Source organism: Centroberyx affinis, unplaced genomic scaffold (assembly GCF_046629955.1).
Source record: "Centroberyx affinis isolate AG114_WGS23_722 - 3 ecotype Tasmania unplaced genomic scaffold, CSIRO-AGI_Caff_v1 ptg001263l_1, whole genome shotgun sequence".
In the NCBI taxonomy this organism is placed as follows: Eukaryota; Metazoa; Chordata; class Actinopteri; order Beryciformes; family Berycidae; genus Centroberyx; species Centroberyx affinis.
The window spans coordinates 6,147-32,113 of record NW_027279774.1 but is presented as its reverse complement, the minus strand read 5'-3'; the positions used below and the strand labels follow the sequence as shown (position 1 = coordinate 32,113).

The 25,967-nt window shown below is 41.6% G+C and overlaps 1 protein-coding gene across 1 annotated transcript in view; it reads left to right on the top strand.

Moving 5' to 3' along the window:
* The window catches only part of cfdp1 (craniofacial development protein 1), a 28,986-nt gene extending 4,552 nt beyond the window's left edge, over nt 1-24,434 (top strand). The window contains exons 5-7 of the mRNA XM_071525079.1: nt 4,187-4,318; nt 18,857-19,015; nt 24,235-24,434. Coding sequence (XP_071381180.1) covers nt 4,187-4,318; nt 18,857-19,015; nt 24,235-24,325 — 382 coding nt within the window. The 3' untranslated portion in view covers nt 24,326-24,434. The remainder of the gene's footprint in view (nt 1-4,186; nt 4,319-18,856; nt 19,016-24,234) is intronic.
* The last annotated feature ends 1,533 nt before the right edge of the window (nt 24,435-25,967 follow it).

Genomic DNA, 25,967 nt, shown 5'->3' with positions numbered 1-25,967 from the left:
ACGGTAGACCGGTAGACGGTAGACCGGTAGACGGTAGAAAATAATGAATGGATGCCAATAGAAAGCAGCTCACAGAACCTATGTGCAGGATTATTGGGCTACATAACACATTCTAACAGGATGATAGATCCTGAGCATCAAAGATTTGACATACCATCTGGCAAAACTGTTATTTTCTTTATATAAACCCCAAACAGTTCTTTAAAAAAGCATCACACAAGGATGCAGTAACATTCAAAGATCATGAATATGTGGATAACTCAGTTCTGATACAGGTTACATAGAAGTTTTGGCTCAGGATTTTACCATTTATTGTGAAAACTTTTGACTGTTAAGACAAAGATTTTACAAATCTCACAATTATCAACTGAGACAATGCTCATTCTAGTTCAGACTGAAATCCTGCCACAAACAGTGGTTAAGGAAAGAGCATGCGGACATCAGGATAGGCCGAACACTGCCTGGTACTATCCCAATCCCCAACACTAGATGGGGGTAGAGCTCCATAATCAAATCCATTTGGGAGTTTTACTCAGTCAGTATGAATGATTGTAATAGTATGTTATTGCAGCAATTTAATCTATTCAATCAATTCAAGGCTTTAAAACGGTGCCTCAGCTCTATTATTATTTGCCAAAGCCAACTGAATGGGTGATGATGGTTCTTCTTCATCAGAGAGAATAGCCGCAGAAGAGACTTTGCAGCACCATATGAAGCTGTGAAATGTTTTCTCCTGTCTTAACTAAAGGGTGAATTGAAGTGAAATGAATTCTTTACATCATCAAGGGAAACGACTGGGTGATTTGAAAGGGGATGAAAGGGGATGGCACCCCCAGGTGTCCACACTTTATGACACTGTTGGGAATTGAAAGGCCCCTCAGATGTGGAATCAGGAACTGTATTTTGGTGGAGTGAATTGGGAAAGGAAGATATAGTCAATCACTACAGGAGATCACTATCTGTGAAATGAGGAGTTATCATGACGGCAGATGAAAGATGTATCTGGCCCATTCGGGCACTTGGCCGCAAAATGATTCAAGCAATTTATTTGATTCTAAAGCTTTTTCATCTCTGCATATAACCCACAGTATCATCTCAATCCAGACACCAACTCCATAAAACTTTCAGCTATTAATCACTATAATTTATGATGAAGATCTGTAACAGTTTGGCCGAACGTTGCACGTTTTGACTGCTGCCTGGCCACAATTTGGCGTATTTTATTATGATTGATCCTTGATTCTCCACTTTCACATGTTAGGCTCACCAGTTGGTTGACTAAACAGGTGGGTCAGCGTAGGATTTTAGCCCAATTACGCTCAGATGTCACCCAATTACCCGCGCTAAAAAGGTTCAAGCATTGCCTAGAAAGTCTTGCCAGATGCATTGCGAATAAAAGGTGAGTGGGAATCCTGCCTGGATAGCTGATGTCCGGGATTACATGTTGGAACAAGTTAATGCCGGGTCCCGGTGTCAAAGAGATTTGGAGGAAATCAAATACAAACAGAGGGATGTTTGGATCGCGATCAAAGGCGAACTCGCTCGAGGAAGGCAGGGCGCCGCGGCAGAGCAGACGGTCGCCCGGCAACTGCAGGATTTGGGTCATTCGGAACGACTTTCATGGAAAGATCGGCTAATTTACACGCGAAGATCCGCAAACTTTCAGGGATCTTTTAAAAGTAACGTCATTTTTAATCGGTTCAGTTATCTCCCTTAAGCATTCCGTTTGCTCTTGAAAGTTAAAAGGAGACAACTGGGAGCAATGGAACTGGGAATCTGCAATATTACATTTTTTCCAACTTGTGGTGAAATCACAAGGGAACTGGACATTTTCAGCATAAAATACACATTGAGAGGTCTGCATTCACATTTTCTGAATAAATAGCGCGCAAAGTCATGCAGGGAAATCAGAATACGCCCCATGCTGAGGTCGAAAGGTTCTAAATGAGTTTGACCAGCATGTTTTAACCTATTGATTGGCCCCTAAAAATGGCACTCATAACGTCACACTAGTCCCATGCCGAGACTGTGCTAATTTAATATAGTTCTCAATCTGAATAGTTACCAGCTCTCATTTCGCAGTCATATCTTTACGACAAAAACCCCGCGTAATTACCGCAGCGCGTGATTAACGTTTCTTCCGAACGAGCGAGACTTCTCATTCGCCGGTACCGTCTCTTTAACGGGCCGTTGAATATTTCCCACGCAAAACTCTATGTAATTATCACAGCGTAAGACGAGCATATATCACACAGGAAGCCACATCACCGCAGCCATGACGGACGCTAGCTAGCAATATGCGACGTCCCGCCCCAAAATGTTTGCATCCGACTAGGCTTTATTCAAGAACCAGAATATCATCCTGGGTACAAGTTTTCGGATTCGTTATGTACGTAGCGACGTGCTGTGTAATTACGAAAGCATATCATTAGGATATATTTCATAGTGGTAACCCATCCCCACAGCCGTGACAGATGCCGGTGGCTCTTAACGTACAACCTGAACATTATAGACGATATTTCTCTGAACATTTACGTCCAATAAGGTCCCAAACTAGAAAGTGAACGCCGCGGCCCAGAAAATCATCTGCGATTGCGTTCTTTTCCCAATTCATTCCCAGATATCCGTCTCTTGTCTGCGACCGTCACACTCGTCCTCTCCCAAAACGCTCTGCCTCATTATGTATGGAGCCGTCTGCTCTGTGTAATTATGGCCGCATATAATTAGCATACATCGCAGCGGAAGCCTTTCACTACCGCCGTGATGGATGCGAGCGGTTGGGGAGTTTTAACGTGTAATGCTGATGTTCCCAGAGGATGCAGCGGTTGTTCCTCATATAGCCCCGACTCTTCCAACACTAATCTAGAGGGGCCGACAGATATGTATCTCATAGATGTGTGTGTGTGTGTGTGTGTGTGTGTGTGGGTGCCCTTTATATAGCATGTCTGTAGTGGGAGAGGCTAGCCTATATCCTGTTTTTTTTTAAACTATGGGGTTTGGATCTAGAATGGGCTCAGCACGCCTGTAGAGTGGTAATATGTTTTAATGAGCCTGGGTCCAATGATAAGACAGGATGGGTTTCAAGATGAAAAACGTTGACAAAACCCTGGAGCAACCCAAGACGCCATACATGCATGTACAGTCAGGTTCCACTGATATGGGTTTCTTTAAGTCGAAAGTGGGGATTTTAACATCAGAGGTGTCTTTTGATAAAACTATTAGAGACCGTGGGGTCCGGGGACCACCAGGGGTCCTTGAGGGGGGTTCCAGGGGGTCGCCAGCAAATTGATGAATTGTTAAACTTCAGCATTATTTCATTGAACGCAATTTATAGGAAGTAGAAGAATGACTATTTTGATCATAGTTCCACTGTTATCTCTCTACCTACAATACAGATAGTCACGGAATTCTGGACACAATCATATCTAACATTAAAAATATTCTCAGATTTGGGTCCAAGAGAGAAAATCTCATGAAATGGGGGTCCGTGGCTCTAATGTGTAAAAAAATTAGGGGTCCTTGATATGGAAAAGGTTGAGAATCACTGTATTAGAGTATTAGAGTTTGACTGATGTAGGTGCTTGAAGGCGATACTTATATCAATCAATCAGTCAATCAAGCTTAATTTATATAGAACATTTTGTACATAAAAATGCCTTGTCCTTTACATCAGAGCAAGTTAAAAAGTCATGTAAAAATAGAGGCAGGGGAAAATATAAGTTATTATTCAGTGTTTCCCCCAGAATTGTATTCTTGTCAGGGTGGAAGAGCCTCTGAAGCAGCAGTTAGACCATCATGGGACACTAAAACTCTCCATTGAAAGCCAGACTAGCAGCTCCTTAAGGAGTGAGGCAGGTTTCACTGCAGGTTTTACAGACTGTTGAGTAAAATCCTCCACACCACACTGGAATGATTTCTCTGCTCAGACATCTGATATGAAAATAATAATAAAAACATATTGACTAGCTGTGATCAGGGAGGAACCTCCATCATATCAGAGTCAGACCACACTGACTGGACCACATCTGATTTGAAATTGAAGACCAATATCAGCCCCATATATCAGTCTGGCCCTATAACGAAGCCCATTGAAGTCATCTCTCTCCCCCAGACATCGATTCCCATCCATCATTATCTTCACATATATAATATTCTCTCTATCTCTCTCTCTCTCTCCTTCTTTCAGGGTAACTAAAGAGGTATCAGCGGACTCCAGAGAGGCGAAGGGTTATCTGAAGAGCCAGAATACAAAAGAGGAGGAGCAAGCAGAGGAAGAAGAGAGCTCGTCGTCCCCCAACCCGCTGCTCCCTGGCCCCAGGTATACAACCATCCATGCACATAGAAATTATTTACACTGATATCTTTTTATTATTATTATTTTATTATTTTATTATTTTCCTGGGTTTTAATGGAGACTTTTAGTGTCCCATGGTGTAAATGCTGTTTCAGATGCATTTCTGCTTTTCTGGGGGAAACACTGAATACTTGTCTTTTTTTTTTTTTGGACATGAAAATGGTCCGATTTAAATATTTTGAATATCTGCTACTTGCCTGCAAGAACACATATTGGTTGAACCCCATTACTAATAACACAAAGATGAAGGTAACAAGGCTCAGTTACAGTTTGCTAGTTTAGTATTCATATTTAATGGATGAAAGGTACATGTTCACACATTGAAAGGCTTTGAAGTGAAGTCTGTCTCTTTCTATGAGAGCACAAGCGGTAAATATCAGTACCTCTGTGTACACTGTGTGTGTGTGTGTGAGAGACAGAGGGAGAGAGAGAGAGAGACATGAGATTAATCCTACACTGACTCTGACAGCTCCAACAGCAGAGCCTTAGTCACACACACACACACACACGCACCTAAACACAATTAGTGGATAGTCACATGCACGCACATACTGTACAACCACACAGAGTAATGGATGTGCACATACACACTCATACAAATAACAAAATACACACCCACACACTCACTCAAGTAACCAAACAGGCAAGTAATAAGATTATACAGCTCACCTTTTTCTGTGTGTGTGTGTGTGTGTGTGTGTGTGTGTACACAAGTGTGTACATGTCAGTTTACCGGGGTATTAATTTTCTGCTTCACCCTCCCTTCAGAATGAGCTGTGTTGTCACACAGATTTCAAAATAATGGAATTTCCCTAGGTGTGTGTGTGTGTGTGTGTGTGTGTGTATGTGTGTGTGTGTGTTTTCCTTTCCCCACCTCTCTCGTTACCCTCGTTGCTACGGCAACAAATGGCTTGGGGATGAGCACATCTTCCCTCCAAAACCCCAGACAGGAAACAGGAAATCATCTTCCAACAGACAGGAAGTACAGTATGTCCTCCACACAAGCCATTTCCTATGTATCTCAGTCCTGTGTGTGTGTGTGTGTGTGTGTGTTTAAGAAGAGCGGGACACCCAGCACAACAGGAAAGGGCCATCAGCGCCACTCCCTCATTACATTGGCACACACACACACATACACACACAGCTTCTGAAGTTTGTTAGTGTTTTTGTTGCAGATTGAGATAACAGTATTGCCGTTATGTAATGCAACAGTTCAGTTCTCTGCTGTGTGCTATGTTTACTACAGTTTCCCGTGTACAACCAAAGAAGGATGGAGGTAGTTTCCATCTTTAAACAAGCCAGCAGTCAACATGGCGTCCCTCACTAACTCACTCACCCCCTTGGCCAATCAGTAACAAGTTAAACACATGAAAAAGGTCAAATTCTCACGTCTATGATGCAATGTAGAAGCTAGCATTAGTAGTAAATGAGCCTGCTGGCAAGTTAGCTAGCTAACAGTTAGTTCAGGTTAACTGAGTGTTTTGGAGTAGAGACTTAAAGGTGTAGTTCACCCAAAAATGAAAATTCTGTCATCATCTCCTCCCCCTCATGCCAGTTGAAACACAGGTGAAGTTTGTCCATATAACACACAGGGAGGTTGCAGCACAACTTGGTAGCAGCCTTCTCCAAAACAACTGAAGTCAATGGGGACCTGTTCTTTAGAGTTCCAAAACAAAAACAGCCAAACAATCACACTGTGAATAGAAAGACCTATACACCATTATTTGTTGCAACTCAATCAGCTGTAGTTAAGATTTGCACTAAATGATGGTGTAAATATACTGTAGGTCTTTTTGGAACTCTGAAGAACTGGTCCCCACTGACTTCAGTTGTTTTGGAGAAGGCTGCTATGGAGTTGTGCTGGAAACCTCCCTGTGTGTTATATGGACAAACTTCACCTGTGTTTCAACTGGCATGAGGGTGAGGAGATGATGACAGAATTTTCATTTTTGGGTGAACTATTCCTTTAAAGGGGAAAGCTGTCTTTCAAGAATCTCAAAACCAAGGAAAATCCAACATGGCGTACATTGATAGTCCAGGAAAAATGGCTGGATATGTCCACCGAATTCCAACAAAGTCATTCAGAGTTGTGGTGTGGGAGATATGACCGCTTATTAAAATGTTTAATTCTGACCTATAATTGTAGCACCCCCCTTGTGCCAACAGTTTTGAAAATGCCAAAGTTTCAAGTTTTCAGGTTTTTCCAAGTTTCATCAAAATCCAATCAGTGGTGTTTGAGATATCACACGTGACGGACAGACGAAGACTGATCCGTAGTTCCACAACAAAAACAGATGGAGAGATTTGAAAACGCTCTGGTATTTATTGAACCACTCGAGACGCGCTCTGTTCATACACAAACTTATTTGAGTTTATTCAGGCACTATTTACCTGGATTTATCTCCAGGATTCACCTTGCCTAATGTATTTAGTATCATTTCCATTCATAAGGGTTCTGAATGTGTTCCAATACAGAATTTTTGTAAAACCTTTCTTATCACGCAAGGTTTCCACCACGGAACTTGAATGGATAAAACGGTCATTCCCATTCAAATCGATGTTCCTGGACAGTCGGAGCATTTTTATGTGAACGGTTGGTCTAGCTTCTGTATAAAGCGACTTACAGCAAGTCACTGAGCTGAGAGGTTTTACAGCAAGAACCAAAGCAGCTTCTCTGTCTCCTTGCTATGGATTGCTAACATGCTAATGTTGACTAGAAGAGCTCGAGAGAGAAATACAGTCTGTGATAAAGCTACGTTAGCCTCGTCGCTAACGCTAGCTTTCAGTTGAGTTCTGACAGTTTGCTAACAGACTCATCTGCTCAGTTCTCACAGTGTGACAGACTTTACAGCCTTATGGTGCGTTCCATTTGAACTGGGAAGTCGGAATTTCCGAGTTCCCAGTCGGAAATTTCAACTGGAACGCCCCCTAAAGTCGGATTTCTGACTCGGAAAGTCGGAAGAACCTCACCAACCCTGACCTCAAAATCTAAGATGGCTGCTCCGTGCCTCAAGCTGTAGTAATATACTGTTTATTAGCACTTCTGTCTTATTTGTGTCTCATTAAATCAGTCGTCCACACAGTACTGTCCAACTTCTATCTGTGGACATGTTGCTACGGTGTTTGTATGCGCAAAATACCGCGTAATGCATTGTTATCAACTGGTATTGCTATCAATGGCTAACCTGGCTAGAGCAAACCCCACTTCCCCCACCCCGTGAAATAAAAAAAACAAATTGATTTTCTGACTTGTTGTACTGGAACGCGGTCAACTCGGGTGTTGTACTCGCCAAATTACCATGACAAACAGTGGAAGGACCGTTCTATCCATTAAGTTCTGAGGTTACCGCCAAGACATTCTACGAAACAAGGAAAGACCGGTGAAACTCTGGTCCTCAGGTTTTTGTTCCTCCCTGTCAGTTAACGAGCCACACCTGGTCTGTATCTACCTGAGACCAGGTGTGGCTCATTTATACTTCCAGAGTTTTCATTAGCTGTGTTCATTCAGCAATAGGCTGGTTTTGCCAGCTTTTAGATTTTTTTTAAGGTCCCATATTGTGGAAAACTGGATTCCCCTTGCCTCTGTGATTCTAAAGGAGTTGGATGGTCTCTGTAAACATGGTGAAAGTATCAAAACACACGGTCGCCAACTAAATCCATACAATCCATATTAGAAAAGCGAGCATCTAAACGAGCCGTTTGGACTTCCGTAACTTTGTGGCGTCACAAAGGTTCGCTCATTATCATTTTTCTAAGAAATAATAGACTAACAAAGTGTTTTTTTCAAAGCGGTTGAGCGGTTGTCATTGTTTATTAACCGGAGAGTTTTCCCTACCTGTAGCCGCCGGGCCGCGGCGTCTCACGTTTCACTCTTGAAACGGTTAGCCAATCAGAGCAGAAGGTCGTTAATATTAATGAGCCTTAAAGACACGGCGACAGAAACAGCCTGTTCTTGGTAAGGCTCAGCGAGATGCTGGAAAATGAACATGGAAAAATGGATTGAGAGTGTTTTTGGTTCATGACACCACACACACAGCTTTGAATGGACCTCAAGACATAAAATATAATGGACCTTTAATTTGGGTATTTAAATTGCCCTTGAAACTAATTCCAGTTATCATTTAAAGGCCTTTTAAAAGTCTTACATTTGGCTTTGTGAACCCTGCAGATACCCTGAACACAGTGAAGTAGGGCATCGCTTCAACAGACCTATACTGCAGAGCTCTGTAGTGCTTTGTAGGCAGGTTTACAGCTGCTCCACTCCACTCCTTTTCCTCTGTCGTTCGTTTTTATCCTCCAATCCATCATCACGTCTTCCTGGACCCCTCCACCCTTTGTACCCATTCATTTCTATCTCTCTCTCTCTCTCTCTCTCCAGCTTATTATCTCTGACTCTATCTCCCTCGTTTTTCTTCCCCCCCCCCCCCCCTTCTCATCTCCTCTTTTATTCTTTTTGCCTTTGTTTTTTTTCTCTGCCTCCCTTTTCTCCAGCCCCACTTCTCGGTTGTCCTCGTTTTCCCCTCCGTCTCTCCCTCCGTCGTCCCGACCTCCTCCTCTCCTCATTGCTCTGTCGGAGAATAGCAGTTTTCCTATCCGCCTTTCTCTCGCAGTTTGCTGACTCAGGACAATCGGTACAGTCTCACACACACACACACACACACACACACACACACTGAATGCAGCAGCCACTTCTGTTCTGCTGACTTCTTCATAGAAACAGTCTCTCTATTTAACGGCATAATTGTCCTGAAATTAGGAATGGGGAATTTTACTCACTCACAGTTAGTACTCACTCATCCTTTGTTTGTCTCGGTCTGGAAACTAGGGTTCGACTGATGTGGATTTTTGCAGTTTGATACTGATATTTTAAGATTAAAGGGTGCCAATCTTTAAATTTAACCATTCAGTGTTTTCACCCAGGATTTCATTCTCATCAGGGTGGAAAAGCCTCTGAAAAAGCCTATGGGACACTAAAACTCTCCACTGAAACCCAGGGTAATAATAACAAACATATGCATGTATACTTGTGTGTAATATGATCAAAATGTCTCATTAGAGTCAGTTCAGGTTAAGGTCTTCCCATAGACAACCAGCGTATTGATCAATTCTACTATAAATATGTAATCAATCAACCTGCTTCATATCCATCATATCAGAGGTGGACCACACTGACTGGACCAGATCCCACTTTTAATTAAAGGACAATATCTGCCCCATCTGGACTGTGAATACAGTATACTGAATAACACACACACACATCTGGCGAGCAGTATAGGCATTGATTTGATTGACCTGTGTTTACGCTTTCTGGTTAGTAGTGAGGTGGGTGTGCACATGTGTGTGTGTGTGTGTGTGTGTGAGAGAGCCTGCTAAGTGTTATTGATCGTTGGCTCACAGAGGTCTTCGGCTGATGCTGATTGGTTTATTGATCACGCGGCATCACCACAGTTACCTCACCGGCTGACATGACATTGAGCCTGAACACACACATAGAGTATAGAGCAATGTACATGAACACACACAGAAATCCTTCTTTCCCTTTGTGTGTGTTGAGAGAGAATGCAAGATTATCAAGAGAGAGACAAACAGAAGTCCAGACTTTTATTAATCAGTGATCATTTTATTTGAATGTGATCTCAGCTCTCTGGCTCTATAGTTGATCAGCTGACTTCATCTCCTCTATGTAGATTATAGCAGTGATTCTCAACCTTTTCATATCAAGGACCCCTAATTTAGTTCACATTAGTGCCATGGACCCCCACTCTTGGACCCAAATCTCAGAATATTTTCTATGTTAGATATGATTTTGTCCAGAATTCCATGACTATCTGTATTGTAGGTAGAGAGATAACAGAGAAACTATGATCAAACAGTCAATCTTCTACATTCTCTAATTGTGTTCACTTCTTGTAAATGAAATAATGCTGAAGTTTAACAATTCATCAATTTGCTGGGGACCCCCTAGTGGTCCCCGGACCCCAGGTTGAGAACCACTGGAATATAGTATCGTTAACAACCATACCTTATAACACCCGTAGATAGAAGCACTGCCTGTACAACAATGGGATTTATCATAAAATGACAGAGTATGTGTTGTGTTAATGATCCCAAAAAGATTTACCCATGCATTTCACTATGATAAACACTATGATAGTGTACAGCATATAGATGTAGTAGACCATGGGATTAGTGATTTTCCAGAATGCTGTGTGCATGTAAACGCAGTCCGAGACGGCGTGAGAAAAAACCGGTCGCAGTCTAATTTCCACCACCATATTCCCCGGTCCAGTCTAATAGTTTCCAGATGTGCATGTGACCCATTGTAACCCATAGAGTTTGACTCCGGTCTAAATATAGATTTAATACGATACACACGTACTATAAATGTGTTAGTGGAAGTGAAAATCCACCCCAGAAATTGATGTCATCGTGACACATTTTCCGTTTAGAGTCCTGCTTCTCTGGTTTCTAGCTTTGGCAGAGGGTTGTTCCTCTTCACAAGTATTGATTTAACTCTCGAAGAGTATAGGGATAACATATGAATTCTCCTTTAGGGTAGATTTCACAGAAACATACAGGGATCACAAGGGTTAGACCAATATATCAGGCTGATATTGGGCTTTTATTATATATCAGATATCGGCCAGTCAGGTTCCTCCCACCCTGACCACAGTCTGTAAAACCTGCAATGGAATTTGATTTTCTTTGCACATTTTATTGATTGATTGCATTGTTCAGTTATGTTTTTTTGTAAGTTAATTCTCCATTTTAAGGCCTAATCCATCCCAAGAGTTTCAGTGGAGAGTTTTAGTGTCCCATGTTGGGCTAAATTCTGTTTCAGAGGCTTTTCCACCTTGAAATACTAAATTTGACCGGTTTCATGCAAAAACATTACATTCAAAGTGACATAAGTCTAAACATATTAACATTATTATTGGCCTTCAAAAACCCATATTGGTTGTTGTGTTCAGAAGAGCTGTACACTCTATCATGCAAAGAATGGAATGCATGCAAAGTCAATGGAAGGAGGTGAAGGGAGCGAGATGGATGCAGCTTCACTTTAGGATATTAAGGCTTTTATTACCGATGCATGTGTCATGTATGGGGAAAAAAGAAGTTGCGCTTTTTCTATTGGTCAGAAGCTCAGAGGGAAGTGATTGGCCTATTCATGAGCAGGAAGGAGGTCCTGGTCCGCTGAATGAGAAGGGTTAGCAGGTGTGTGTGTGTGTGTGTGGACGTGTGTGCACGTGTCATAGCCACAGACATCTGGAGCCCCTCCACTCTCTCCAGGGAATCGCCACACAAACACACACACACACAAACAGGATAGTTGCCATATGAGTTACACACTTAAAGCAGGAACCCTTCAGCAGCTGGCTTGGCTGTGTGTGAAAGAGACTCAGAGGGAGGAACGATATTTAACAGGGCAAAATGAAAGGAAAGAGGTATGGGGAGAGGTTTAGTGATGGAGAGACATTACACATCAGTCAGTCCCTACAGGATCTTGCAATCAGAGGAATTTACTCGCGATTTTCCCCAATCACCGCAATGTTTCCACATAAAATAGCCAAATTAAGTATGTAATTTCAGCCTATTGTTGCACTTTGCCACATGTAACCGTGCAAGCAAACCAAATATCAACAAACCGCGGTTCAAGGCAGTGCGTTAAAGTGAGTTCCTCATGGCTCAAATACCAAAAACGACTGGTATTTAAATGGCTCAACAGCAATTAACAACCTGTAACCAATGATAGGGAAGTAAATAAAAAGGTTGGTAAACTGTGGTTTCCAGTCATCATCATAAGGCAAACAACCACCAACAGAGATGAAAATCAATTACATTTTCAGGTAAGGATTCATTTGATACTACTTACCACGATGTGTGCTATGAATTCACATATCACAGTCACATGCCAGCTACAGAGCACCTCAGGAGATTAACTGCAATTTCTAAATTCCAACAGAAACATTATTATTTGGGTATTTATATCATGATATATGGACAATTGTGCTGTAATTGCATTTTTTTTTAAGGCAGGCTGAGCAGGCCAAAGGATGAATTTTCATCATAATTACATTTTTCTACCTGCGGGGGTCGTTTTCCAGCTGTTGGGGGGCCGCTGCAGCAAAGTGAAATTACACACCGCTGGTGGCGCCAAGCATTGAAAGAACCATAGTGAGTGTTGGATTTCATTTTTCAGGTCATGGAATAGTTTGTGGCTTAAAGAAAATACACAGAAACGTAGTGGGGGTGGTAGGCAAACAGGTTCTTTCTTTCTTTCTTACTTACTCTCTTTCTTCACTAATTTATTTACAGTATGTTCTTGGATGGAAATTTGATTGTGGGCACCATGGTGTCTAGGTGGTTAGCACTACTGCTTCACAGCAAGAAGGATGTGGGTTTGATTCCTTGTCCTGTCTGTGTTGAATTTGCATGTTCGCCTGGGTTTCCTCCCGCAGTCCACAGACATGCAAGGTGGATTGGAAACTGTTAATAACCAAAAGGTGTGAATGTTACCCCCTTTCCACCAACTGGAACCTGGTGCTGGGCTGGTGCTGGTGCCGGTTCGCAGTTGGTTCAACTTGCGAACCTTCTAAGAACCGGTTTGCTTTTCCCCGGGCTAGAGCTGGCTAGAGAGCCACGTCATTACGTCACTGTGTACGTCTGTATACGTCTCCGCTTTCCCAGCAACACTAGCGCCAACTTCAAGCACAACAACCAAAATGGCGGACTACGTCTCTTTACAAGTGTTGCTCCTGGCTTTGCGAGCCTTCATTGGCATCCAAACACGATTTCACATCCATGTCCATGTCCATGAAGCTCTGTTTTTTTAACAATGGCGGTCTCCTTGGTCTTGTTGGTTTTGGTCGGTTACAATAATCCCGCCCTCGGCCCCTGACGTAAGCGGTTCTTTATTCTAGACCAGCAAAGTGTCGGTGCCACTCTGGAACCAGTTTTCCTGGCCGAGAGCCGGTTCTTTGGCTGTCGAAACGCAAAGAACTGGTTCGAGATTAGGCACCGGCTCCCATCCGGCCCTCGAACTGCTTTGGTCTAAAAAGGGGTATGTGAGAGTCTGGCTGTGAATCTGTGTCCTGGTTCATGTTCTCTGCGCGGCTCGGCGTGCACGAGGTTCGTACGTACACGGATGCGTCATCTGTGAACGTTGACATTCGCATGTCTCACGCTTTCACAATGACCGCATGTCTGAAAACACCAGAATGGGTCACTGTGGTTCCAATTTGTCTTCGTCTTCAGCCTATCTTTGACGGAGGCTTGTTCATGTAACTGCGACGCTGTCCGCATCGATCCAGATTTCAGGTGGTGCACGACTCCCAAATACGACCAATGCGGCTCGTCATTTTGCCCCGCAGTTACTTCATTTAGACTGTGCGCGCTCTGCTGCATTCATTTCTACATGAAGCATGAGCCAGGCTTTAGCCCTGTGACCCCTGTCTTCCGCCCAATGCATGCTGGGATATGCTCCAGCCTCCCGGCGACCATGAAAATAATTGCTATAACTAGGAGGGCACTCGGAGAGCGCAGACCTCCGCCAAGGTTCGTGCTATTATTGCTTGTTCGTGAGTCGGATCCGGATCCACTCCAAAATTTAATGGGTTCTTCCTTGGCCCATGCTACACCCTTCCACCAAGTTTCGTGAAAATTGGGCTAGTAGTTTTTCCGTAATCCTGCTGACAGACAAACAAACAAACAGGCACCGAAAACAAAAACTTGGCGGAGGTAATAATGCTAATAAAAAATAAGAATGAGCAATTGCTACTTGGAGACCTTGTTGAGAGGGAGATTTCTCATGACGTTTCCAAACCGACCCTGGAGCTTCCTTTGGAGAGTTCCCACCTGGCTACAGGACGCGCCGTGCATTATGGGATGAACATGCTGTCGACTGTGGGTCAAGGACAAGTCTCACCCTGGAAGAAAGTCCTTTCCTGCACCAAATTTCTCACCAGTGAAGAATGACTGCTCCCATGTGACTTTAGTTGATAAATTGTGGTTTGCTTGAAATTTTGCTGCGCAAGCCATTGTGAAAATGCAACATGGGAACAACATTTCGGACTAAAGCGATAGGACGAGAGGTTTGAAAATACCCTAAGCGTTATGGTGTGTGTGTGTGTGTTTGGGTGGCGGGGGGGGGGGGGGGGGGGGGGTGATGACACCTGGCCTATATCTGCGTTCCTCATCCATACCTTTGATGATCAAAAAGAGGGATGGTGAGTCTTGGAGCGTTAGAGGTTCAGACACACACACGCTAACTTGGCAATACATCAGTCGCTATAGTCTCTCCTTTTGGCATTGGGGAGGAAGAGAGGAGCAAGGGAGGGAGGAGGAGAGAGAAAGAGAGCAACATCCTCACTACAAGTAGAAGAAGAATCAAAAGAACCGAATCAAAAGGAAAAAGGAAAGATCTGGACAGTGGTGTATAAGAGAGCTTCAATCTCTGTCTTGTCTTTGTTGCAGTGACCAACAAGCTAATGGTGTCACCACCTTCAGGAACCACTTCCTATAAAAACTGCTGTTTTCCCTTTAAATGTTGTGGTAGAGATTAGTATCTATGGAAGCAGTTTGTCTTGTTCGAGTCCATCAGCTTCACTAACTGGACTTTGTGTTGTTTGGCCTCTCTCCTTGTCTGTCTTCTTTTACTCTGTCTCCCTCGTCTCTTTTCCCCTCTCTGCCTTGTTCCGGCTTAATTTAGCATGCATATACTCTGGTGTGTGTGTGTGCGTGGGTTTGTAGGTTTTAAATTCAGCTGTTTTCATCCCAAATAATTCCCAAAACTTCCAATTCATTGAAAGCCAGACTAATTAAATAGTTTCAGGTGTGTTAGCAGTTCCTTAAGGCAGAGTGAGACAGGTTTCACTGCAGGTTTTACAGACTGCTGAGTAAAGTCCTCCACACCACACTGGAATGATTTCTCTGGTCAGACATCTGATAGAAATGGTAATAGTAATAATAATGAAACATATTGACTAGCTGTGATCAGGGAGGAACCTCCATCATATCAGAGTTGGACCACACTGATTGGACCAGAAAGGCCAGATTTGAACCTACAATCTTCCACATGCAAGGAAGCTTTACCTACTGAGCCGCACTCCTGTTACAGGCTTACTGAGGAGAAACTAACTAAAGGGAGAAGTATTGTGATACTGCAGCCTATGATTGACAGTGTAAACCACTTAATACAACTTTGTTGTGCTCTCCATTAACAAATAAATCAATACTAAATCACATGGGCCAGCAATTGCTGCTGCACTGCTCTCTATAGGTTGAAACTTCTAAGAATAGAGTGAGCTAACTTAAAGCAGTGGAATGCAATAGGAATGAGCAATTATATAGTCAAAGATGTTTCCTGCATAAAAAATAGGGTATCTTAATACAAATTCCAAATATTCAATTCGGTTTTTTTTTTTTGGTTTTTTTTAATCATGTTTAGGTTACAAACCATATGTAAACAGAATGCAGCAGAGTCCATAGAATTTAGAATGTCATTATCATTAAGACAGACCTGAACACAGACTCGGACTCACATAACAGTTATAACATATTAACGTTAACATAACTATTACATAATGGAGTGGGTGTGTGTGTGTGTGTCTGGTGACAGAAGAAATTGAAGAAATACTGAGGGAGGAAGTGGGCAGTCAACTTTATCTCTAACATTTGCAAAGACCCTAAGAAGTTTTGGCCTAATTTTGACCCTTTTACTCCTATTTAGTCTCCCGCAGACACTTTTAGCAGAGAAAAAGAAAGAAAGACAGAATTCCAGCAAACACAATACCTAAATATCGGCCCCATATACGGGTCCAACCCTAGTCTGGACAGACGCTGGTCATGGTACACATCAACATACAAACAAACAACACTGACTAAACAGTCTGCTAGTTTGCAGCATGGACTGTTGATTTCCTTATGGTCTGGTGGGGTTGTTTAAGTGTCTATAATTGATTCAGTCTGTCTCCTCTGCATCTTAATCCCTATCTCTCTCTCTCTCTCTCTCTCTCTCATGGTTGTTTCTGTTCATCATGTTCTTCAACTCTCAGATTCTTTCTCTCCATTTCTTTACATCTCCCGTGTTCTAGCACAAACTCCCCTCTCTCTGTTTAGTCTTCAGTGTGGTGGGAACAGTGTCGGTTTCACAGCTGGCAGTGGGCTGCATGGAATCATGGGATTTATATACCATGGGTCACTCAGCAGGTGTGTGTGTGTGTGTGTGTGTGGAGTGAGACAGGGTGAAGGTGTCCACATGTGTCCAAAAGCACAGTTCACAGCGATTAAAGCTTCATTTTTCAACTCTACTGTGCTTTAATGTGTGTACTTTATACTTTTCTATATACTACTATCTAATTTGTTTTTACTCACGAGGCTGCAGACACACTACACAACTTTTAGGATGATCTGGTCCAGTCGTGTAGTGTAACCCCAGCCTCGCTTAAACTGTCCAGGACGAGAGCAGCAATAACAGCAGAATTTTTTTTTTACAAAATAGTAAACGATATGAAAGGAAAAAGAAAATTCAAAAGTACCAACCTTCTAAGATTACAAGAATTGGAAAAACAAATGCATAAAGTCAGGGATCAGTAGTTTCTATTCTCTTCTATTCCACTCTACTCTATCCTGTTCTCTCTCTTTTATATGTGTGTAGTTTAGTTTTCCATTGTAATAGATTGTCAGTAGCCTTTTGTTTTTACCTTGATTTTGCTGGTTGCTGGGTTTTAATTTCAGGCCTCGAGGCAATAAACATATAATATTTGAATAGGCGTGTGGACTTTTGACATCCCCTGCATATGAGAGAGATAATCAATCATATATTCACTCTTACCTGCAGGCCATGTTGGCCTCAGTCAGCTTTAAAACAGCATCTCATTCACTCGATATGTGAAAGAGAAGTGAGCCTTCAACATTAACCCACCTGACTGATTGCATTTATTATTGTCCATACAATGGATGAATGACCCTGTTTGTGTGTGTGTGTGTGTGTGTGTGTGTGTGTGTGTCTAAAACGGGACATTGCATTAGCAGCTTGTCATACCAGCCTGTCAATGGAGTGGAACACCATATAAACAGGATCGTTAATCAAAGGCTTCATGAGGTGTGTGTGTGTGTGTGTGTGTGTGTATGTTGAATTGCTTTGTTTATTTGTTGCCTGGGTGTGTGTTTGGTGTCTCGTATGTACCAATGAGATATTGATTTGTGTGTGTGCTTTTTGTATGCATGTGTGTGGACATTAAAGGAAAACTCCCCCTCACGCATTCCGGAGTTACTTTGTGATGAAAATGTATTTCGGTGTACCCACTTTCCCCTCAACCCTCTTACTCTCTCTCTCTCTCTTTTTTCTCTCTCTCCCAACTTTCCCGTCTCTCTCTCCTAGGGTTGCAAAGGGGTGGAAAATTTCCGGTAAATTTCCGGAAAGTTTCCGGTAAATTTCCATGGGAAGTTAAGCTGGGGAATTTTGGAAATATTCCAAATTGGAAACTTTCCATGGGAATTAATGGGAATTAATGGGAATTTATGGGAATTAATGGGAATTTATGGGAATTTATGGGAATTAACTGGGAATTGAGGGTAATTTAATGGAAAGGTATCATATCCAAGCATAAATATTTGTTTTGTTATAAGCAGACATCCATCCAAAATAATACAATTAAAACAGATTTATTTGTAAGTAGAACTTTATCAAGTGTTAAATATTTTATTGAACAATCAATTCTTTCATTGAAGAACAAAAACATGAATGTTGAGTTAAATATTACTCATCCCCCCGACCCAACCCATTCATAAATTAACAAAAATGCACAGGAATGCACAGTGCATGTAGGGGGCGTGGTCTCAATAGCCCTGCAGTAAGCAGTGTGCTATGTGTGCATGTGATTGAGGAATAGCATAGATATTCAACTGTACTTGCATGATATCTGGTTGTTTTAGTCAGGATTATGCTAAAATATATTTTCCCCAACTATATTTAAGTCCCCTATTAAGAGCATACCTTCAATTTTGTAAATTCCTGGTTTATTCCCGTTTATTCCCATAAATTCCCGTTAATTCCCATAAATTCCCGTTAATTCCCATGGAAAGTTTCCAACTTTGAAAATTCCCGGAATTTTGCAACCCTACTCTCTCCGCTGCGTCCTGTTTCAACAAAGCAAGAAACCGAACCGAAACGAAATTGTGGCCGAAGTGGCCGGGGCCGCGCGATACTAACCCACCGCAACACCTCTCTGATCCCTTCACGATGCGTAATTCCATGTTTTTGCTTACTTGGAAGTGCGCCGTGTATGAATACATTCTCCACGGCCCCCCGGGGGAAGTGCCAGCCTCTGCCTCTGTGTGCGTTTCACTGTTTTTCCGCTCCGTTTTCCGGTTTTACCCCATCATCAGTGCGAGAAAAAGCATTGTTGCACTTTTTTTTTCTCTGATGGATTTCTTGGAACTGATGACCTTGGTTTGAAGTGTTTTCAATGCAATGCTGGTTCTCACCCCCCCCCCCCCCAGTGCCAAGCGGCCGGGCGGCATGTCCAGCATCCTGGGTCGCATCGGGGGGAAGAAACAGAAGATGAGCACGCTGGAGAAGTCCAAGATGGACTGGGACGCCTTCAAGTCCGAGGAGGGCATCACCGAGGAGCTGGCCATCCACAACAGAGGGAGAGAGGGGTAAGAGATAGATAGTGTGTGTGTGTGTGGGTGTGTGGGTGTGTGTGTTTTTTTGTTTTTTTTTTGCGACCAAATGTTTATTGAAATGAAAACACACAATTTACAACCAAAAGCACGACTTGTTTGAGTTTAACAACAATAACAGAGGTACATACTTGAAACAAGATAATTACAGTAAAATAAAATAAATCCATTTATAACAAATGCAATGATATTATAATTTACATATACATAAAATCCACAAGGAGCCAAATGCAAAAGGTAAACAATAAGTAATAATACAACACAAAAGAGAAGAGAGCAAGCCTAGAAATTTGATGATATTTGATGACATTTGAAATTCGATACCGCAGACAATATCGCGATATTCAGGAAATATCGCAATATTCAATATTACCGAATATCGGCCCAAGCCTACAATAACTGGTATTTTGTGTCGATATTCAATATCTTTAAATTTGACAGATCATGAGACACTAAAGCTCTCCATTGAAACCCAGGATAATAACGATTCAAAATTCTTTAATAACAATGACATTTTTTAATTAATGATAACAATAGTGGTAATAATAGCATATTCATGCATGCTTATATGAAATCTGATCAAAATTTTGAAATTGGAAGCTTCCCATAGTAGTGTAGTATTGATCAATTCTACAATAAATAAGTAATCAATCAAACTGCATCATATCAGTGCTGGACCACACTGATTGGCTGATATCCGATATTTAATAAAAGGATGATATCGGCCCCATATATCAATCAAACTGTAGTATGTTATTTTGGTAACACTTGAACTGTGTTTGTGCGTTATTGTGTGTGTGTGTGTGTGTGTGTGTGTTGGCGGGGTTAACAGTCTGAGTGTGTGGCCCAGGGTTGCCCCTGGCAACCAAACGATGATGTCATGCTTAATTAGCATCGTCAGGAGAGGGTGAAATTATTCTCCACCTTGTAATCTCGTCTCCATCCCTCCCTCCCTCCCTCTCTCTCCTCTCCTCCTCTTCTCCCCCTTCATCCCTCTCTCTATCTCCACACCCCTCTCTTTCTCCCTCTATCTTTCTCTTCTGTTGGTAATTAATTTTTTTTCCTCTCCATCCCTCCTCCTCTCTCTTTCCCTCTCTCCCCTTCTCTCCCACACAAAGACTCATACACGCACAAGAACATATTTATGGGCGTATGGTTTATAGTATACTACATACAGTATACTATGAATTTATTATGTATTGTCCTCTGTTAGGCTGAAATTAAATAATCAACTCTCCACCCCTCCATTCTCTCTCTCTCTCTCTCTCTCTCTCTCTCTCTCTCTCTCTGTGTGTTTTATTCCTGGACTTATTTTCCTTCAGTCTTCTATCCCATCTGCTCTCTAAGTCATTACATATTTACAATTCACTTCATTTACACAGCAGCCATATTTGATTTGCCTCATTTTCAGGGAAGGAAACCCTACCTGGAAAACAGTGAAGCAGATGGAAACGGAGACAAACTCAACCAAACAAAAAAAAAAAAAAATCTATCTTTTATATGGTGGAGATATGAGCAAAGCTGGAGAAAATGGCAACTGGATTGATCTATGACGCTAGCTACTGTTAGCCATCTACTTCATGTTGTTTATCTGCAAATGAAACCAGGTCTTATTCTTACTAACTGTTAGGGCTGGGCGATATATCAATATTATATCGATATCGTGATATCAGACTAGATATCGTCTTAGATTTTGGATATCGTAATATTGTGATATGGCATAAGTGTTGTCTTGCTGGTTTTAAAGGCTGCATTACAGTAAAGTGATGTCATTTTCTGAACTTACCAGACTGTTCTAGCTGTTCTATTATTTGCCTTTACCCACTTAGTCATTATATCCACATTACTGATGATTATTTATCAAAAATCTCATTGTGTAAATATTTTGTGAAATCACCAATAGTCATCCCTACAATATTGGCGCAATATCGATATCGAGGTATTTGGTCAAAAATATTGTGATATTTGATTTTGTCCATATCGCCCAGCCCTACTTACAACTGAACATTTAGCCCACTTCGTAGAAAATACCGAGATATATATCGCGTATCGCCATTCAGCCTAAAAATACCGAGATATGATTTTTGGTCCATATCGCCCAGCCCTACTAACTGTCGACATTAAACAGTCTTTATCATCAGTATTATGCTAACGCCATGCTTCATATCCATAGTGGTGCTTCTTTGACAGTCAAATTCTGTTAGCTGTTCTCTGTTAGCTAGCGCTATGTGACTAACTAGTTGTCCACTACAACTGCAAATTTCATCCAGTTAAACCTGCAAATATTATAAATATTAAAGAATAGTTCATTGTCTACTTGCCCCATGTCAGTTGAAACTCCATTGAAGTTGGTAGGACCACCAAACACACAGCAAGTTAGCCCCCATAGTTCCATCTCAGCCTTCTCCTAAACTATTAACGACGTTAATGGGGCCATCTTTTTTAGAGCTCCAAAAAAAAAAGCATAAAATGTCCAACAAATTTCTCCAAACAGCTTGTGCACTCTCTACCAGAGCACTGTCTGAGGAAAATCTAGTAGATAATGAGGTAAATATTTGGACTGTGGACCCACAGGGCTACAAAACCCTTTGCATTATGCAGCACGAGCTGTTTGGACATAAATGGACATTTTATGCTATTTTTGGAGCACCAGTGTAAAAACATGGTTTCCATGGAACAACAAGCGCTAACTCGCCCTGTCTGGTGGTCCTACCAACTTCAATGGAGGTTCAACAGAAATGGGCTGAGTAGATAATGACTGAATTTTTATTTCAGGGTTTTCAGACCCTTTTAATGCCAGTTAGAGTGAAATAAAACAAGAATTTTACAATTTTCTAAATCTGAATTCAAGTCCTGAAATGCTTTAACTGTATTCAAGACCTTTTAAGGCCTTGGATTTAGATGATTAGAGATAGTTTTAGATAGTTTAGAGATCATTTTGGAGCTAAATTTAACATTAACAACATAAAGTGACTGCTAACATAAGTTTATCACAACATTATGAACTAACATCATCTCTCCACCATATCATTTTTGGTGTCGATTTGATTTTATATCCAAACAGCAGTTCAGTTTGCCTTTGTTTCCATCTGCTTCGACGTCTTCCGGGTAGAGTTCCCGCTCCCAAGTACGACCTAACATGGCCGCCATGTGATGGAAGTGAATAGAGGCTCCCAATGGGGAAAAGGCATGCAGTAATGCCAGAAGCTAGTTAATTTTATTCAACAGTTGTCTAGCACAACCGTGAAGACTACTGTGGAGATGTTGGATGTGCAGGTAATTGCGCTGGCTAAAGCTGTAAAGTCAAATGAACTCATTATTTTGGCATTATCTTCTTCCCCAGTGGGAGTTCCTACCACTGTTGGTTTGGGAATACACACCAAGACCATACGCTTTGTAGTTTTTTTTTCCCCCTCTTGACTACAAGGCCTCAAAGCAAAACACAGTCCCACACACACACAGAGACCACAGACAGCGGTGAAAGCAGGCAGATATAGCAGTTGAATTAGAGAGTGAAGCGGTCTCGGTTTCTACAAGTTACAGGCTGCAAGACGGGGCGAAATATCTGATCCCACGTTTAGCCCTGATTTATCTGGGCTGGGAGGGATGAATGGAGCGAGGGAAGGATATATTAGGAAGAGAGGTTCAGTCATTGTCAGTTCAAGAGAGTGGGAAAAGAGAGGCTAAAGGGGTGGAAGATAAGAAGAGGGTAGAAAGGGGGGAAGAAATCACAGAAATAACGTCACTTCAATATGGCAGCGCACTCTGTAACGGTAGTGTTGTTTTTAAAGTTTATAATCTTCAAAATACATTTCTGTCTGACTTCCAGCATTCCCTGACCTTAAATCTATCAAAACACCTGTGCAAATGCTAGAACATGTAAATCTGTCGCGAAGATGCGCATACGGTTGCTAACATGGCACACTCGCTAGCTAGCTAGCTAACGTTCCCAACTACCCGTTATTATCGTTAACGAAAACTAACGAAATAACGAAAACGAGGTGTGAAAAAACGTTTTCGTTAACTGAAATAAAAATAAAAACGAGGCTTTACAAAAAAAATTATAACTAACTGAAACTGTATTGTGTGTTTACAAAACTAACTAAAATAAACTAAAATTATAGAGAAAATGTCTGTAGTTTTCGTCTTTTTCAATTCATTTCATACATAAGCCTAGTATTTTGGGCGGATATGAAATCTTCCAATTTTTAAAAAAATGTTTTTTAACCTTTTTGAATCTCGCCCCTGACGAATACCCCATATTACGAAAAAAAAAGACTAAAACTAACTCTGAAACTAATTCAAAACGAAACTAAAACTAAGCATTTTCAAAAAATAACAACTAAACTAAACTATCAAACCCGCTTTAAAAACGAATTCAAACTAAACTGAAATTGAAAGCAAAAAGTCAAAACGAAATAAAAAATAAAAAATAAAAAATAACGAAAAATGCAAAACTATAATAACCTTGCAACTACCGTTAGCATGACGCTAGCCGTTGCGCGGGAATGTAAGTTACGTTCTCGTCCGTTTTTTCCACGCCATAAAAAAAAAAAACGAGGTTGTAATCAGGACCGACCAGCTGTGAATTTCACAACTTCCGACTAACACATGGAAGGCAGCATTATTCCCATATGAGCTGAAAACTGCATTAATCATGGGCGGTAAAGTGTGGATGGATGGCGGGAGGGCGATGGAGCCGGAGAGGGGTGGACCTGCTACCCCCGGGGGAAATAACATGTTTCTACGCTGTATGCATTTTATCAGTTGCTCCTTCATTGTCATTCCGTTGCTTAACACACACACACACACACACACACACACACACACACACACACACACACACACACACCCTCTGATGGCATACTTAGCGAACATAGCGTTGTCATGCAGTAACTTGAAACCAAGCAGAGGGACGGGGGCCAAATCAGGTACTCAAATCAAATCACTCCACACACACACACACACACACACACACATACACACTCTACAGGAAAGGTTGTGCAACTACTTCCTGTGGTCTTTGTGGTGGGGAAAAAGTGTGTGAGAGAGAGAGAGAGCACTCCTTCTGTATTCTTTTTGTGCCCTTAGTCAGTGTGTGTGTATGTACTTCATGATGATGAAAGTAGGTCTAATATTCTCCTTCTCTCTCTCTCTCTCTCTCTCTGTGTGTGTGTGTGTGTGTGTGTGTTTAGGTACGTGGAGCGGAAGAACTTCTTGGAGCGGGTCGACCACCGACAGTTTGAGTTGGAAAAAGCAGTGCGACTCAACAACATGAAACGATGACACAAAGACTGACAGGGGACACACACACACACACACACACACACACACACACAGATCGAAGCAGATGTTTTTACTTCCTATCTCTTTCTCTCTCTCTAATGACAGAGTTGCTATCCCCCCCCCCCCCCCCCCCCCCCCCCCCAGTAATGTGAGCTCTAACTCATGGCGTGGCTCAGGTCTATTTCAGGACAGGGATATCTATAGCTTGAGGTTGTGTAATGGTGGGGTGTGTGTGTGTGTGTGTGTGTGTGTGTGTGTGTGTGAATGAATGATGGCCAGCCTTAAGTCAACTATTTGGTTAGCTCTGCTTTATGTTGTTGCTAGGGAGATTTTTGGTTGTTTCTAGGGTTCGACTGATTACCGATATTTTTGGATGGAAGCCACTGATAGCCAGTATTCAATATTTTATTTATTTGTATCTTTAAATTTGACAATTTTCACGTAAAAAATTCAAAGTATTCAGTTGTTCCACCCTGAATTTTATTCTTATCAGCGTGGAAAACAACATTTAGTCCATCATGGAACACTAAAACTCTCCACTGAAATAATAATAATACATATTCACGCATACAGTTAAAGTAAAGGGCTTCCCATAGACAACCTGCATAGTAATGATCAGTTCTACAATATAAATATGTAATCAATCAAACTGCATCATATCCATCATATCAGAGGCGGAGCACACTGACCGGACCAGATCTGATTTGTAATATATCGGCCCCCATATATCGGTCTAACCCTAGTTGTCTCTGTTTCACGCTGGCTATCTGTTCAAACGGTGAGAGAGGAAGAGGAGGAGAGGAGGAAGAGCAGGGAGAAGATAACGGGATAAAGGGGAAGAGAGGCGGCAAAGGTAGAAACAGAGGAAGTTTGGTTTTTTTGTGTTTTTTATGTTGGTTTGACTGTGGAGTCCAAGCACAGTTCTCAGTTCATACATGTGAATATGAATATTCAATAAACACAAACACTGATACTTTTAAGTCTATGTATATATGTTCCACTATATTCATTTACTTAGTAGTACTCAAGGGTCGCAATCCACTAAACCCTAAGATATGGCAAAGTCTCTGGATCTAACATCATCTACCACCAAAACTTCCAAACCAACTTATGTCCACTATATTTCTGACTGATGACTGATGAGATTTATTATTTTGGTCAGTATGATATATTATTAAACATGGTCACCAAACCAGTCAGCTTAGAGGGAACATTGATCCCGATGCCCCCCTGATGGGATTTCATTTTTTTGGCTTCCAAGTAGAGTTCTAGGGATTTTCACTTGATCTTTGCGCTCCGTTATAATAATAATAATAAAAACTGAAAGATTAAATGTGGACTCGCTTAGGCTAAAGTATATGCAGTATATCCCCATTTGACTCTGGCTCACCCATTCACCCAAAGGAATAAACATTACCTGTAGACTTTGATTTCTTTCTTTTACACTAAAGGTCACTTGATAGCAGTCAGTCTAAACCTAACTGACTAACCGACTGACCCAGAAATTTGTGAGAAAAAAATGTTTTTTTTGAGATTAGAGTCAGAGTTTTTTCTTTATATGTCTTGAGTTTTTTTCTCGCAAATTTCATTTTTTTCTCGCAAATTTCATTTTTTTCTCCTAGCAATTTTCGGAAAATTTTCT